General features: G+C 39.0%; 1 protein-coding gene across 3 annotated transcripts in view; it reads right to left on the minus strand.

Moving 5' to 3' along the window:
- Nucleotides 1–18329, minus strand: part of ATRN (attractin) — a 172207-nt gene that overhangs the window by 104375 nt on the left and 49503 nt on the right. For all 3 annotated transcript variants that reach the window (XM_070043803.1, XM_030847508.3, XM_030847509.2), the window contains exons 3-6: nucleotides 16113–16226; nucleotides 9679–9807; nucleotides 7764–7969; nucleotides 6086–6254 (exon numbers count right to left, since the gene is read on the minus strand). In XM_070043803.1, the coding sequence (XP_069899904.1) occupies nucleotides 6086–6254; nucleotides 7764–7969; nucleotides 9679–9807; nucleotides 16113–16226 (618 nt within the window). The remainder of the gene's footprint in view (nucleotides 1–6085; nucleotides 6255–7763; nucleotides 7970–9678; nucleotides 9808–16112; nucleotides 16227–18329) is intronic.

Here is an 18329-nt window from a genome sequence, read left to right on the forward strand (position 1 = left end):
TTAGACAATACTCCTGTGTATGGGCAAAAAACCCTCGAGGACTGTATTCGCAACTAACTGTGTAACAGCTTATTTTAGTTTCTATTCTGTGGAAAGTGTAAAGCATTCCAACAAAGGGTTTTAATGTAATTTTTTTTTGCACCCATGCTGTTGATTGCTAAATATAATCGTCTGATCATGACGCTGAATTAATGCGCCTTTTTTAAAAACGTGCTCTGTAAAGTTAGTCTACTCTGAAGACATTTTGGTAAACGACTGCAACAGTGTGAGGTCAGAATTTCTTCAGGGTGATGCCAGGTTCCATTTGAAATTTATTCACAACCTGCTTGTGAATAAAGCCAGCATCTTCAGAAACTTGGTGTAGTTGAACTGACAGTTACTGTGTTGTGACCTGGAGTTCACCGTTAAAAGGGTCACCCAAACAAAGTCATGGAGTTTTTTGGTTATTAATATGATTGTTGGCACATCCTATGCAATATATCTAAATAGAATTATTATGGTACAAGATAAAGTTATAGATGGGAATGAAGCTTGTTTATCACCCATTATCATGGGTAATCAATAAACTATTTAATACCCTCTTAAAAATAAATAAAATTAAAAAAATAAACATGGCTTACAAGGTACACCTGTCAAAAGTAGTAGGTAACATCTATATTTCTAAGAACAAATATTTGTGAAAGAAATAAGATAATTCATTTACTCTCTTATTCATTTGATAAATACTTATTTGAGCACATTCTATGAGCTAAGCCGAATTGAGTAAACAAGGTCTCTAACCTTGGAGAACATATAGTGGAAAAGGCAGAAAATGAGCAAGCACAGCAATGGGCACAAGTAGAATAAAAATTATGAACACTGCTCTAAAGGAAATGAGAACTATGAAAAAAAACAGGGAGCACCTGTCTGAACTAGCTGATCGGGGAGGATCTCACTATGGGACATTTAACTGACAGGATACGTAAAGGAAGAAACCAGCCCTGAGGTACAATGGCAGGAACAGTCTAGATAAAGGGAAGAGCAAGCATAAGGAGTTTTAGGTAAGGAAAGAGGGCTGATGGGGCAGGAGGGGAGCAAGTTGAGTATGGGAAGGTAAGCAGCAGTCACATCAGGTAGGATCATTAAGTCCCACGGGAAGTCACTGAAGGGTTTTAAGAAGGTAGTAAATGATAAAATGTATACCCTAAAAAATCACCCCAGTTGATATTTAGAAAATGGATTAAGCAGAATGAATGGAAACAGACAGACTTTATAGGAACCTACTGCTGAATCCTAGATGAGAGATATTGGCAAGCTGGTCTTAAGAGAGAAAAGAATGAATATGACATGTATTTGGTGAGAGAGTTAATGGGCTTGACATGAGATTATGCTATGAGGAGGTAAAGGAGAGGAAGTATCAAAATGACTCCCAGATTTCTTACTTCAAGGGAGGATGATGCCAGGAAGAAGTACAAAAATCACATAAATGGTAGAATATATGACTCATAGTATCTAGTGTAACAGTGGAAGGGACAATCACCTTTACACCTTTAATTTTACCTTTACTTCTCAGGGTGGCAACACTAGAAGTAGTGAGAAGTGGTTAGATTAGGGATAGATTTTTTTTTTTTTTTTTGCAGTACACGGGCCTCCCACCGCCGTGGCCTCTCCCGTTGCGGAGCACAGGCTCCGGACGCGCAGGCTCAGCAGCCACGGCTCACGGGCCCAGCCGCTCCGCAGCACGCGGGATCCTCCCAGACTGGGGTACGAACCCGCATCCCCTGCATCGGCAGGCGGACTCCCAACCACTGCACCACCAGGGAAGCCCTAGGGATAGATTTTAAAAGAAGAGCTAACAAGATCTGCTGACATATTGTGGCAGACAGACACTAGGGTGGTCTTCATGATCCCTGCCTCCTGGTGTTCATACCCATGTATATAATATCCTCCCCTCGAGTGTGAGCAGGATCTATGACTTGCTTCTAACCAACAGAATATGGCAAAAATAATGAGATGTCATTTCCATGACATCTATCCTGCTAGCAGACTCAGGCCAGAGACTCTCCCTGTGGCCTGATAAGTAAGCAGCCACACTGGGGAAACCCTACCAATAAGGAACTCTGGACAGCCTCCAGGAGTTGAGGTGGCCTCCAGTTGACAGACAGCAAGAAGCCAGGGCCCTTAGTCCTACAACCACCAGGAAATGGGTGAGCTTGGAAATGGATTCCTGCCCAGTTGAACCTCTAAATTAGAACACAGGCCAGGTAACACCTTGATTGCTGAGAACCCAGTTAAGCCATGCCTAGAACCCTGACCAGCAGACACTATGAGGTAATAAGTGTGTGTTGTTTTAATCTGCTAGTTTGTGGTAATTTACACAGCAAGAGATAACTAATACATATACTGATATGGAGTGTGAAAAAACAAGAAGTCAAGAATGACTCTGAAATTTTTGGCTTAAGCCAAATAGAAGAATGGAGTGGTCGTTTACTGAGATAGGGACTTCTGGGGCAAGAACAGGCTTGGAGGAAAGATCAGTTTGGGACACATGGAGTTTTAGATGCCTATTGAGATGTCAAATAAAGAGGTGGGGATATGGGAACAGGTGATAAGTCTAGGATGCAGATATAAATTTGGAAGTCACCAGCATAAAGGCCAAGATATTACATGAGATCACCAAGGGAGTGAATACACACTCTCACAGAAGGGGACCAAGGACTGAGCCCTGGGGCACATCATCAGGCTAAGGAGCCTGAGAAGGAATGGGAAGTTAGAAAAAATGTCAAGGAAGTATGGAGTCCTGGAAGCCAAGTGAAGAAACTGTTTAAAAGAGGAGGGAGAGACTAGTTTTATCGAATGTTTGTGAAAGATCAAGTAAGATGAGGAATAAGAACTGAAAATTTAAAATCCACTCCTTAGTCATACTAGCCACATTTCAAGTGCTCAATAACCACATGTGGATAGTGACATGACAGTGTAAACACAGAGCATTCCCATCATAACCAAAACAGAAACTGTCCACTGAACAGTTCTGATGTAAAGAAACAGAAGACAGAAAAATGAGCAATATGTAGGTAACTGCTAAATGTGGTGGTGGGAGTTTGTGGAAGTCCTCTTTTGATAACCTTTATCTTTCAAAACAGAAATGGGAAACAAGGCCACTAGCTGAGCAGGAAAACAGGAGAAAATGTGGTGGAGATCTAAAAAATGAAAAGACAGTATGACAGCTGAGCAGGAGAATGAGAGATGGAATAAGAAAGAATTAATGAAATGTAAACTCCTGTGGGAGTTGGGATTGTTGGAGTTCACCTAACCTCTTGACTCTGTACATGCATATCTTTTGCCAAACTTGGGCACTTTTCAACTATTATTTCTTCAAACACTTTTTCATACACACCCTCTTCCTCCTCTTCTTCCAAGGCTCCTCTGGTGACAGAAATGTTAAGATTTTTTGTTACAGTCCACAGGTCTCTGAAACTCTGTTCATCTTTTAAATGTTTTATTTTCTCTGCATTGTTCAGATTAAGGAATTTCTATTGTTCTATCTTCAAGTTCACTGATTCTCTCCTCTGTCCTCTCCATTCTGTTGTTGAGAGAACTGCTGAAGCATTTTTATAATGGCTGCTTTAAAATCTTTGTCAGATAACTCTAATATATGTGTCACCTTGGTGTCAGTATCTCTTGATTGCCTTTCTCATTCAAGTTGAGATTTTCCTGGCTCTTACCATGACAAATGATTTTCAATTGAAATCTCAACATTTTGGGTATCATCACATGAGACTGGACCTTATTTAAATCTTCTGTTATAGCAGGCCTCCTCTGACACCACCCCAGTGGAGAGAGGGAAAGTCTACTCATTACTGCTGTTGCTGCCAGACAGGGGTAGAAATCCGGGCTCCCCACAGTGTCTCCACTGATGTCACAGGGGTGGGGGAGGCCTCATTAATGCCTGGTGGAGAAGTAAATCTCAGTTCCCTATATGGCCTTCTCTAACCCTACTCTGGTGGGATGAGGGGTGGTGGTTGGAGCACCTCACTTTATCCTGGCATAAGTGGAAATCTAGACTCTATACTAACACTTTGCTAGCAGGGGTGGGGGTGAAGCCACAGTCCTTTCTGTGCTGTTTGTCTAAGGTCGAGTGGTTATTTTCTAAAAGTTTTCTGTCTTGCTAAGCTGCCCCTTTCCTGGTCCTCGGGCTAGAGAAAACAGGGTTTTCTTGGGGCTTTTTCAGCTTATACCTATTAACATTTCCAGACTGCTGATTTTTCCAACACCAAGTCTGAGATATATGAGACTAAAGGAAAACGCTTGGAACTTACGATTATGTCATTTTTTGGGTCTTGAGGTCCCTAATAAGACTGCCTTCTTCAGAGTTTTCTTATGTTTGTTTTATATATAATGTCCAGGTTTTTTAACTGTACTTATCATACAAAGAATAGGGGAAAATGACCTTCATTTATTTATGATTTTTTAAAATTTCCTTTTTCATATTCTATTTCTTTTTTTTCATATTCTATTTCTAAAGGAGTATCTTTTGTGTTTATTTACTCTGTGTTCCTTCTAGGTTTGTCTTTTAATCTGAAATTATTTTAAAATTCTTTCCTAACTTCTATCATCTCATTTCTGAATTTTTCTAGTCTTGGTTATATTGTTCTTTCATGTATATTATCATTTTCTTATTGTATGTTAGCTTACTTTGGAATACTAAGTTATAATTTTTGTCAGTTTTTCTATTATGCTTTCACATTGAAGGGGTATTATTCTACTTATTCTCTTCTTTTTTATAATAACTTTCTATGAGATTTGACCTTGATATTTTTTCTGTTGCTAAATTTTAATTTTTTTAATTTAATTTTTTTGTAATTTAAAAAAAATTTTCCTGAACCCTTATAGGAGATGCTTGATTTAGCTAGTTTTTCTAGCTTCTCAGCTCACTAGCTCCTCTTCTGTTGTAGTGTAGTGTCCAACTATTTGGCACCTTACTTGAGATCTCCTAGCTCTGTTCCCCTCTCAGACTGTTATCTGGACTTTCTTTCTCTGCTGTCCCTGTCCTGTTCAATTTGAATTCTATTCCCAGCAGCTTTTCTTCAGTGTGGGACTTTCTCCTACAAAGAGTCTTTGGCTGGTTTTTTGAAAGTTAATAAGGCACAAACTGTTCCAGCACCTTCAGATCCTACTACAGATCCCTTGAGCTCATCCCCACTACTAGAACATGCAAAATCTTCCCAATTCCAGCTGCTGTTCTCAAAGCAGCTTGCTGAGCTTTCCAGCGGGTCTTTGGGTTTACTGCTGGTGGGCCCACCGCTCCCCTTTGCTTACTCCTACATAGATACTGATAGCACAAAGGTCTTGTAGCTGTCAATGGTTTAACCCCACCTATTTGTGTGGATGCCTTCTGACCAAGTTTGTTATAGATATTATCCATGTGTTTTTTATTTTGCTATCCTAGTTGTTCTCTGTGCTTTAGTGACTATGTTTGGGGGATTCAGAAACTATACTATTACTGCCATATTTCCAGAATTCCTTAAAGAACAGATGCTGATTTTTGACAATCTTCATTAGTAGAAAATGTTTAGAAAAACTTTCCAGGGCACAAAATCAGCACAACAGTAGGTGTTCAAAAATTTCTCCCCAAAGTCAAACTCCATAGCTAATTCCACTGTGAAAACATACTCTCCCTTCAGGATGAGCAGCATGGAACCAGCAAAAGACCTTGAACCCTGGGAAGTATTAAAGAATGGCATAATTTCCACTAGCAAACTATAAATGCAAGCCGTTTAACCTATAGAAATGTTAATTAAATTAAGAGGCAAAGCAATCCCCTATTTATATAGAACCTATTATATATATCTAACACAAAATCTGAGAGACAGTGTCTGGAAAAGATGAATTGTTCTTTATTACAGCAATGAATTCTTTGTGGCTCCCAATTTCAAAAACTAAGAATATGTCCCCAAAAGTCTAGAATACAACTACTAAAATACTAACAGAGATTTTCTTCAGGAATGCAATTACTAATGATTTCTTTTCTTTTTGCTTATCTCTACTTTAAATATTTTCAAAATGGAAAAGTAAGCTTCTTGTAAAAATTTTTAAAACAACTTACGCTAGAACCATGTTGTAATCTGAGTGGTTGAACATATATCCTCCAACAACCCACATTATATTTCCATTGACCACAGCTTTGTGAGAGGCTCTGGGGAGCTTTAGGTTAGAATATTCCTCTTGTGTCCAAAATGACTGGTTAGCTGGTACAGGAACTGAACATCCAGGACCTAATAAAACATAATAAATTAGCTTCACAAAATGCAGCTTTAAAATTACTGCAATTCAGGAATTCCCTGGGAGTCCAGTGGTCAGTGCTCTGCACTTCCACTGCAGGGGGCCTGGGTTCAATCCCTGGTCAGGGGAACTAAGATTCCCACATGCAGTGCAGCAAGGACAAAAAAAAAAAGAAAACTATTGCGTTTCAAGTTTGAATCATCTAAATACAACAAATTATCTAAAGAATATTTACAGTCTTTCCTTTAGCATCTAAATATCAGACATATCCCTTTAATTTGTGCTTTCAATTTACTCAAAGGTAGTGACCAAGGGTAATCTCTAATAAAATTCAAAATCACATACTTTCTAATGAAGACCTGACCATATCTAGGTTAGGATTTTTTAGTAATGAAATACTTGCTTAAGCAGCTCTCAGAGGAAAGAGTGTACAAAGGAATTATTAATTCAAATGAAAAACTTTAGGGACTTCCCTGGTGGTGCAGTGGTTAAGAATCTGCCTGCCAATGCAGGGGACATGGGTTCGATCCCTGCTCCAGGAGGATCCCACGTGCCGTGGAGCAACTAAGCTCGTGCGCCACAACTACTGAGCCCGCGCACCTAGAGCCTGTGCTCCGCAATAAGAGAAGTCACTGTAATGAGAAGCCTGCGCAACGCAACAAAGAGTAGCTCCCACTTGTCTCAACTAGAGAAAGTTCACATGCAGCCAGGAAGACCCAACACAGCCAAAAATAAATAAATTTTTGAAAAAAAAAAACAAAAAAAACTTTAGAGCTAAAATGTAAAGACTAGTCCTGGGAGTATTACAAACCATCCATTTCCAAAATCAAGAAACTCCTTTTTTGAGAGGTTTGGCTTCTGCTCCAACATTTGCTAAGTGGTAGGTAGTCAAATACTTCAATTATTTAACTGCTCAATGTCAGCCAAACCGAACAAACTAAAGCATCTAAACAAGCACATTTCTGGAAATTCAAAATAAATGTGTTCAAGAAAGGGGTAAATGTATTAAAAAAAAACCCAAAAAACTAAATCAGTAACAGCTGCTATCACCCACCCCTTGAAGAATTTGCTAAAGGGCTTCTTTAATAATCTGTATCTGCAGATAATTCCAATAACTGACTGCTTTAGGATTCTACTGTATAATCAACCCCAATTTTCTCTGAATTTATTGAAAGTTTCTGTGGAGAGACCATTATTGTCAGCTCTTGTTCCACCTCCCAGCTTGGTTCTCTATGTCTTATGGCTGAGACCAAGTTCTCTAAATTCATGAATGAACTGCAAAGACTGTTAAACTGCTCCACATCTCTAGAGACCACAACCATACATCTATGAATTCAAAGATTTGTAAGAAGCTGAATAAAGAGATATGAAAATTTAAACGCTTCCTGATATTTGATTAACATAAATGGTACAGATATTAGGAATAAAGTCAATCTACAACTTATTAAACTAGAAACATTCTGTAAATTGAAAGAAAAAAAAAGAAACAAAGAAGTTCCTACCCTGCCACTCTGAGAAGCAGGAGCATCCTCTGACATCACTTGAATTGCAGATGCCTCGATGAGGAAAACCACAGTTATTTACACAGTGAGGGATGTCACATGCTTCACCTTTCCAGTTTTCAGAACATTCACATTGAACAGTGTTGCTGCTATTACTGATCTTACATTCTCCTCGGCCTGAGCAATTATTCGGACACATGTCAAAACTATAAAAATAGTGGGGGGAAATTAAATCAACACAAAGCAACATTTTGATTAACTTAGCAGAACTTCCTCCTACACAAGGCTTAAGAAATCTTACTGTCTAGCCAGTTCATTCACAAGCGTAATTGCAGTACTTACCATTTAGCCTAAATGGGATCACTCAACCCTGCAGAACTAGGGCAAGTAATAAAATCAAATTAAACCTGTTGGATTCTCATAAGAAGAGACAGTTAAAGAGATTACAAGAAGAGAAGAGATTCTTGCAAAATATCCAGGCTTAGCTCCTTAAGGACAGGATGACTATCCTAATTCTTGGTAGCCCACAAATGGTGAGCATTATAAAATTGCCAAATGCATGCTAGCAAGGCTGGAGAAGAAAAGGATAAAACAAATTGCAAACAATACACTACCATCCTCATTCCTCTGGATAGTCTCTAAAAGTTTACAGAATTTGCTTAAGATTATTGCTCAGATTGGTGTGTATTAAATTCCTTAGCAAGTTTATCTACCCATCTCAGATGCAAGAAAAGGGAGGGGTAGTTTAACTTAATACATGAGTTTAACCATAAAGTGTTGCATAGTAACGTGACAATGATATTGACAACACTTTGAAAAGACATAATTCTGATTTTAAAAAGGGGGGATAACAGGATTAGCAAGATACTGTAAGAGTGTAAAGAAAACTAAAAAGGAATTTTGTAGCAAAGCATGCCAGAAAATCAGGAATCAGTTACAAAACAAGCTAATTAACATTCACACCTACACCCTAACGTCAGTTCACGATACATTTATAATAATATTTTATAAGTATGTGTATATAGTATTTTTATAATCTATGTTATAATATAATATAATAAATGCATATGCCTACTTTTCAAACCCAGGCTTGTGATGAGCTGCCCAGGCTGCTAAGTCACAAACCTTGGGTACCTGAAAATCTGAATCACCATACCAATCAAGATAAAGATGGCTTTAACTAGGGTTGAAAGACTACTGAGATTCTGAGAAAATGGGCAAGAAAAAGAACCCAGTATAAAGGTTACACATGGGGGTTATCAGCTATACCAGGAGTTGTCAAACGTATTGCGTAAAAGGCCAGATAATATATATTTTAGGTTTTGTGGGCCACAGAAGTTCTTTATCACAGACCCCCTGCTTATGGCATTTTATGAATTTAACTACTTCTGAAAATAAACATTTCTTAGGAAAAAAAGGTAAAGACAGAAGTTAGCTTCTCTCCTACTGCAACAAATTCCAAAAGCTGCCCAGAGTCTGTCTGTCTACATTTCCTTTGTAACCTCAACTAAGTTGTCATCAATGGGCCAACTACTGAGTACATGAAAACTACTAATATTTGTTAAATTGTACTTAGCAAACTCCTCCAAAGTTTTTATCCATTGGCAGGAATGGATAATGCCCCTCTTTTCCAGGAGACGCTCAACAGCAGCAAGACCTGGGTTGCAACTCTGGTCCCACTGCTTTGACAATTTACTTTACCTTTTCCTGCCACTTGCCTCATTTATAAAAGAAGTAGAAAAACAGTGGCTGTAACTGAGTTTTTAAAAGAACTTTAAATGAGAAAATGCATGCAAACTGCTTAGCATAATGCCTGGCACATTGTAAACCCTCAATATGTTAGTCATTATTATTGTTAAAACAAAGTATACAGTCTTCTGAAAAAAATCACAAATATTAGACTTAAATATCTTACTTGTAAGTGATATTAAATCCAGTCAAATTATAAGCAGCATCACTAAAAAAATGCAGCAGGGCATAACCTGATGTGGCAACGACCTCTGGGACAGTCTCGTTGCCATCTCTCTCAGGAACAATGAGGCCACTGAAATGAAAACACATGTCTTATAAAGGGAAGCATAATCACAGACACATCACATGGTGACAGAACACAAATTCAACTGGATTTCACCCTTGTAATTTAAAAAGCCACTTATAGGAAGAGGGCCAAATTCCTGTGATAAATGCACAGGAACAGATCTGAATCTTTTGCTAAGCTCTTCTCTATTCTAGGTTATATATATATATATTTTTTTTTTTTTTTTTTTGCGGTACGCGGGTCTCTCACTGTTGTGGCCTCTCCCGTTGTGGAGCACAGGCTCCGGACGCGCAGGCTCAGCGGCCATGGCTCACGGGCCCAGCCGCTCCGCAGCATGTGGGATCTTCCCTGACCGGGGCACGAACCCGTGTCCCCTGCATCGGCAGGTGGACTCTCAACCACTGCGCCACCAGTGAAGCCCCTAGGTTATATTTTAAATGAGATTTGAAACCGACGACCCTATTCTTTTTTTTTTTAAGTAAAACATTTTATAATACTCCTTTGAAAAACTGAGTAAACCTCCACAATCACAGAAAGTAACAAACTTTATGAGTTCATGGATACCAAACATATACCATTGAAAGACATGAAAAGTAAAAATAGAAATAAAAGTTTGATATACAAACATCCATCATCCCAATACTATTAGCATTCTGATGTACTTTCTTTGTTTAATTGATACCATGTTACATATCATATTCTATTTTACAGGTAATATACCATAAGCATTTCTATGTCTCTAAGAGCTCCCTCAGAACTTTTAGAACCTTACTCAGAGCTCAGCCCACAACAGTATCTGTTGGGTGTCTACAAAGAGAAAGAATTACCGAGTCAAAGGGTCTAAATGATGGCTTTAAGGCTCTTAATCCATATACCAATTTGCTTTCCAGAAGAGAGATGGTGACTTGAAATCCCACCGATAGAGAATGAAAGGGTCCATCCCACCTAACCCCGCCAACAAGGAGAATTACCAGTCCTACTTTAGTTTTGCTAATTTAATATGTGAAAGTGATTTTTTTAACCTGTGGTTTTGAGCTTCTCTTATACTCCTGAGGTTAATCATTTTTCCTATGTTTACTTGCATCTTTTGCTTTTCTTCATATGCTCCTATCTTTTGCCCAGTTATTGTTCAGTACCACCATCATCTCACTCAGTTAAAGCCTAACTCCTTACCAGGCCCTGTGCAATCTGTTCCACACACACAATCCCATCCGATGAACAAACGTCTCATGTATTACAGATGGTCCCCGACTTACAATGGTTCGACTTACAATTTTTTGACTTACAGTTTTTTGACCTACAATTTTTTGACTTTACAATGGTACAAAAGGGATACACATTCAGTAGAAACTGTACTTAGAATTTTGACCTTTTCCCAGGCTAGCGATATGCTGTTGATACTCTCTCACGATGCTGGGCACCAGCACAAAGCTGTAGCTCCCAGTCAGCCACACGATCACAAGGGTAAACAACCAATACATGTACAACCACTCTGTACCCAGACAACCTTTCTGTTTTTCACTTTCAGTATTCAAAATTACATGAGATATTCAACATTATAAAATAGGCTTTGTGTTCGATGACTTTGCCCAACTGTAGGCTAATGTAAGTGTTCTGAGCACATTTAAGGTGGGCTAGGCTAAGCTATGATGTTCGGTAGGTGAGGTGTATTAAATGCATTTCAACTTACAATATTTTTAACATACAATGGGTTTATCAGGACATAACCCCATCATAAGCCAAGGAAGATCTGTACTCTCTTCCTTTCACTGGCTCAACCCCAGCCACACGGGCCTCTTTTCTTTCCTAAAGCACATACTTTTGGGCTGATGACTATCTCAAATGCTCATTCATTATGACCTAGCAATTCTATTTCTTAGTAGAAGAAACACTTGCTCACATACACAAATATATAAGAATCCTCACCGCAGCACTATTCAGAATGAGAACAGGTTGAAAACCACCTAAATGGTCATCTGGGAGCTGGATGAATGAGTCATTACATACGTTAGGTCTGCAGGACTGACAAGGCGCTCATCAAGGCATTCTGATGAGTAGGAATAAAAACAAGCTGCAAGACGATGGGCCTAGTATATGTGTACATTTATGTGTATTTATACAAGTGCATATAAAAATGAGTGGAAGAGCATATAAGCAGGGTGTGAGGAGGAAGAAGGGATGGGATTTTCATTCAACAAGTTTTTAATATGCAGGCAGAACTAGGGGTTGCAAAACGGTGAAGCATTTTCTACTATGCATTCAACTAACAAATACTAAGTACTTACTACAAGTGAGGCACTGTTCTAGGTACCAGGAATACAACAGTGAAGACGTCTCTGCCTTTACTGGAGTTCATGCCAGAGAAAGAATAAGCCTAGATACGAACCCCCAACCCCTGGCCCACAGGTGTGTATATATAATGCCAGGTAGAGGTAAATACTATGAAGGGAAATAAAACAGAGTAAAAGAACAGAAAGTGCTACTTTAGAAAGGGCATTTAGGGAAGGACTCTTGGAAGAAATGACATTTGATCACAGACCTAAATGAAGGTTTCAACCATCATCATGCTTTCATCAGTTTTATATACCAGAATCCCCTAAAATGATGAGGGGTAAGTACTTGCAAGAGCAGGGCCACCTAGAAACACGTATGTCAAAAGCAATCTTGCCGTAAGAAATACTGGCACAGTAAAGGACTGGGGGACTCAGTCACATGTAGGACACTCTTTGTTATCTTAGCATGAGCTTCAGGGTCAGAGACGTGAGCTCCAATTCTTGTTCCACAAGCCTGTGCATGTCACTGACATCTCTGAGCCTTAGCTTCCTCAAAAGCACAATGAAAGAAATCCTATCTACCTCACAGCAATGTAATGAGAAATGTTAAAGCATGTGAAGGGCTTAAATAGCATCTCACACTAGTAGGTGCTCAATAAGAGATAGCAAATGGTATTTATTATTTATATGGTGGGGACATTTAAATGTATAGAACGAATGGCAGAATGGGTGGAGGGAGAAAGAATGGAGAGTCAGAAGGAGTGGGAGGGCCACCTGCACTAGATGACCACGTTGCTGGAGAAAGGGGATCAGCTTCCCTACTGTCAGAGAGACTTAGGCATTTGCTTCTTTTCACTTCAAAAACTTGTGACAGCTTCAGAATGTGTTTTTTCCCAGTGTGAAAATAAAACAACTGGTTTATGACAAAAATAAACTTTGTACAGAATAAATGAATATAAACCTCAACCCAGTGTGCAAGGCAATAGAAAGTGTGTGGGTGAGAAAGTGATGCTGCAGGCTTGCCGTTCAACTGTCACCCTGAGCTGCCTCCACCACCCTGTCCCCTGCCCCTAGGCAGGTAAATAAATGCAGGCTCAGTTTAGGCTGCAGCCAGCTGTTCAACTTGAGAAAATCAAGAACTGCTTGCCCTGGGGTTCTTCATAATCTTATATTGTAAACACAGAGTACCATTGTTTAGAACCATTTCTGAAAATAGCTGAACTAAAGATACTGTCTTAATTCAACATAACTGTCCCAGACAGATATAGGCTCTCTGAACAGACCTGGGGCACAGTCTGACTTTCCCAACTACACTATGTTAAGTTTACATAGTTGGCAAATCCTCAGTTTGACACACCTCTCTCCTTGCAAAACTATACACGCAAGGACAGGCAGATGTGGAAGGTAAGCCAGATTTTTAAAGTCAGGGTTAGGAGCCTGGGGATGGGTCCAAACAGCATCTATACTTCTGAGTGGTGAAGGAGGGTCCACAGCCACAAAAGAGGTGCCTGCCTTTGATTACCTGCCACAAACTGACCACGATTTCCATGGGGTGCTGGACAGGCTGACTCCCGCTTTCACAAGACTTCCTCTAACAGCTCTGCATCACAGCCTAAACAAATGTCTCACCAGTATTTGACTTTCTTAAAAATAACAACAAAAACCTCTAGAAGGAATAAGAATTTCCTCAGAGAGGAAAACTATTCTCCCTGCTCTATCACCACTACCACCTCTGCATCTCCCTACCAACAGATCTGAGCAGAGCGAGCAGGTACTCCACAAAGGTGCTGCACTTATGCATTTGTTGAAGTGAATGCACCACAAAGTCATAATGTTGTGCAGCTGGAAGAGACTTGCTCTAGTGGTTCTCAAATTTGTCCAGTAATGGAACTCTGTTTGTTAAACAGATTTTATTCAGAATTTCAGCATATAAAAGATAATGTGATCAACCAGTTCAGAGTCAAATTAAACTTCATGGACTGCAATACACCCAGAGAAAACACAGTACAACACCTTCATTTTAGGCTTCAGAAGATGAGGACTAGAGTGCTTAAATGAACTATTCAGACTCATGCAGAGCCTTGGGCAGAACGCAGATTAAAAGTCCAAATCTTCTGAATCCTGTGTGGCTCTCTTTTTCTTTATTTGGCTGAACTATCTGCCGCCAGGCTCACTCCACTCTGGGCCCCCAGCACATCACCACTGGGTTGATTCCTCTATCCAAAGTCCTCCTGACCCAACAGCACTCCTCAGCTCCCCATCTTGTGACATTGCCTTATGACCTAAACAGTTATTTTCAAATTCTTCCGCACATCAATGCTTCAGGGGTTCTGTGTTTCAGGTAAATTTCAATTATTAAACATACATTATCTCACTATGATTTTAGAAAATGCACACTCAATTATGTCATAGGTTAAATTTTAACACAATCAATGCATTAATTTATACATTTCAGTAAATAAACTTTTTTATAGAAGCTTAAAAATCCTCCTGTTGTCTGTACATATACTGTGGCTTCTCTCAAAAGTCACTGACTAAAACAGTTATACCCTTCTGCTTGTTTTGTGGTTGCTGTTGGTTCACATGTCTGCTCATTAAATACACAGTCTGGGTGAACTACAGGGTTATGCATACCCTCTTGGCAGATGTTCCCACAGGGCTATTGGCAAGCTGATTCAAAGTGCCTGGCACATAAAGAGAGGACTCCATGAGTTTTGATTAACAAATGCAGTATCAAGTAAACCTCCAACAAGTACTATTATCATGATAACATCATACTACAGACAGTTTTTGTGCTGTGTTAAAGTTTGGGGTGCCTCTTGCTATAAGACAAGGTATGAGTCCAATTCTGGCATAAAGATGTATATGCCCAACATGTAGCCAATATTTTGATGCTTAGCATGGCCTATCCATGCTGTTCTTTGGCCCTCTAAGTGAATCTCTAAAACCCAGAAAATGGCCTTGGTTCTCAGTTCAAAGACATGTTGCAGAGATTTCTAAGCCAAAGGGAGTGGAGAAATACAAGGGCACATTAGTTCCCTGATCTCAGCTGTCCTTTGCCTCCTCATGTTCTGTTCTCTCTCTGTTATCTCCTCACCTACAAGAGACATCAACCAGCCCCATGTGAGGAATACAAAAAATATTTGTTAAATTGATTTCTTTTAAAGTCAGGGAAATCAAATATTTGAGGGAAAGAAATCCAGAAAGTCAGCTGACAACTATGACTCTCTAAGGATACGCATTTTAGAAAAAATATATTTAAAAAATCCTCTATCAAGTAAAAGGAAGAAAAATAAAAGTTTTGAATTTGCATGTGGTCAAAAATATAATAAACAACACAGCTACTTACTGTTAATAAAAAGTAAAATGTCAAAACAATTCAGAGCACCCCATGTATTTGGTGTTAAGCTGTTTAACAACAAACACAGAATATACTGTAGAAAAAAAATCACAACACGTAACTGGAATGTTCCTCATTCTCCACAGGTAACCACTGTTCATTTTATGTATACTCTTCCAAAACTTTTCCCTCACCCATATTAAGGTATATACATAATTACACATCACACACACACACACACACACACACACACACACACACAGAGCTATATCTGAATTCAACAAATAACTCCTGAATGCCTATGCAATGAAGAACACAACAAGGATCAAGATAAACATGTTTCCTGATTTAATTTTTCACAGAAATAATATATTCGATATATTGCTCACAAAACATTTTTAGATGTAAACTTCACCACCACCACAAGAAGTAGGTAAATTTGATACTACTATCACAACTTTATAGATCAGGAAACTAAAAAGAGAGGTCAAGTACTCTGCCCAAAAACTCACCCAGAAGCTACAGGAAACCAAGTTAGGACTAGCACACAAGTGATAGGACTCCATAACTAGTACTCTTTCCATGAAGTAAATGTTTTAAGTGATAAAAAAGGTGAATCCAGTAAGAATACAATCTAGGAGATACATAAATGCAGAAATCAAACAATGGTTAACCAGTATTTATATGACTGAGCTTACCTAAAGGCAGCAACTAGAGGTGCGTAAATTGAGTCCCCATCATAAACATATAAATGGTCCCAACTACACTCTGTAGCAAAATGATTGAAACGAAGTCTCATTATTCTATTTGGCCTGAAAAGAACAGAAAAAAGTAATTTATAATAATCATAATCACTATAAAACATTTGAGAAAAAAATATAGATTTTTAAAGAATTTATATATAAAGAAGAAATTAATAGTATGTAATCAGTACTCCTTCACTTGTCAAAGATTTCCTTAGTACTTTCTATGTGCTAGAGACCACTAAATATGCAATGGTAAACAAAATAGACATGGTCTATGCATCTTTGGGCCTTATAGTCTATACAGTGGCTATTCTTTACCAATCCATCAGCCTTTCTTATCAACTTAAGATTTCATACTACCTCATTTTACAAACACACCTGCCAATCCTCTAAACTCACCTGCCCCTCTGCCTTTTCATGGAACTCCCTGGAAGAAGCCCTGGTATAGAGAAAACCAAGCCATGCTGGAGAAAGTCACAACATTGGGTAGGCTGGTTCCAATACTGGTGCTTCGATTCTGCCAGCAGTCCTACTACTAGTTCTCAATTTCTATTTCAGACCACCCAGTCCCACCTCCCTGCTTATGCTCAGCACTCAGACAAAAATTTCTCAAATTCCCACTTTCTAAAATAGATACATCTACCTACTTTTCCTTCCATCTCTCAAATATTTAACATCTCCGTCTCATCTGAAACTTCCAAGTCCAGACTTAAATCTCTTTAAGTATCACATATTTTACAAAAAACAACAAAACACAAAAAACTTTAAATCCCAACTCTCCTTCCAGCTACTATCAGACCTATCCCTTTCTCCTCTGAAACTCCTCAGGAGACTTCGGTTTTCTCCATTTCCTCACATCCCACTCACCTTTTCACTCTCCAACCTGGCTTTAGGCCAAAGACTCTACTCCAAAAGTTCTTGGTAATATCAACACCATCTATATACTGGTGATTCCTAACTATATGTCTCCAGCCTGAACCTTTCATCTACCCCATACTTCTTGTCTAACCAAACAATTAAATAAATACATAAACAAGTTAACTCACATGGTGATGAATACTGGGAAGAAATTAAAGGAATGTGATGTAGTAGTACAACAGGTGGTGGGGAGATACCCCAGAAAGTTTTGGAAAAGATCAGAATGGCGAGAGATAAGCCATGTGAAAAGTCTGGGGGGACAATGTTTCAGGCAGATAGAATAACAGTCTTAAAGTTTTAGACTTTAGAAGTTGATGTGTCCAAGCAACGTGAAGAAAATCAGCATGTCTGAAACATAGCAAACAGAAGGAATAAGATAAGAAGTGAGTGAGAGGTGGGCAAGGGGCAAAGGTAAAAACCGGAGGCCAATTTCAAGGCTATTACAGTGGCCCAGGAAAGAGAGGATGTCTGGTGGTTCTTAAAATAACTGTAGAGTTGAAGATGAAGAGGATTGGGGAGATATTCTTGAGGGGAAAACTGATAGAACTTACTGACAGGCTGAATATGTGGATAAGGAAATGGAGGATTTGAAGTTTTTTGCTTAGTTTTATGCTTAGGCTGAGGTGGAGCAACCACTGACAGCACACTCAGAGCAACAGTGGAGAAGGACATCAGATGGGAGTGAACTGGTAGAAAGGGCAAGGGCAGACAGCTCCTTAGAGCAGCAGTTCTCAGAGTATGGTCCACACAATGCCAGGGTCCCTGAGGCCCTTTTAGGAGGTCCAAGAGGTAAAAACTATGGTTATTTAGACTTGGATATCTGGTAGATATTTTCTTGAAAATGAACAAAGCAAGCCTGTATTTGTTGCCAAAGAAAATATAAGCTTTCAAGCAATAATGAGTTTTGGAAAATTTGTACCTACCACCCAGATACAACTTCCCAATACTTAAAATTTTCTGATGAGATTGATGGTGATTTTTAACTACGGTGATGTTTTAAATTTCATATAATGAAATATATCGACATCTGGAAGACCTGCATAATTCAGTGAACCAATATTTTCCGAATGTTACAAAATCATGCATGGGTTAAAGATCTATTTAAAGTACAAGAAAACCAATTAAAAAATTTTTTTTTATTTTTGGCCATGCCACACGGCATGTGGTATCTTAGTTCCCTGACCAGGGATCGAACCCATGCCCTCTGCAGTGGAAGCGTGGAGTCTTAGCCATTGGACCGCCAGGGAAGTC

The sequence above is a fragment of the Globicephala melas genome, chromosome 15 (assembly GCF_963455315.2).
Source record: "Globicephala melas chromosome 15, mGloMel1.2, whole genome shotgun sequence".
Taxonomy (NCBI): Eukaryota; Metazoa; Chordata; class Mammalia; order Artiodactyla; family Delphinidae; genus Globicephala; species Globicephala melas.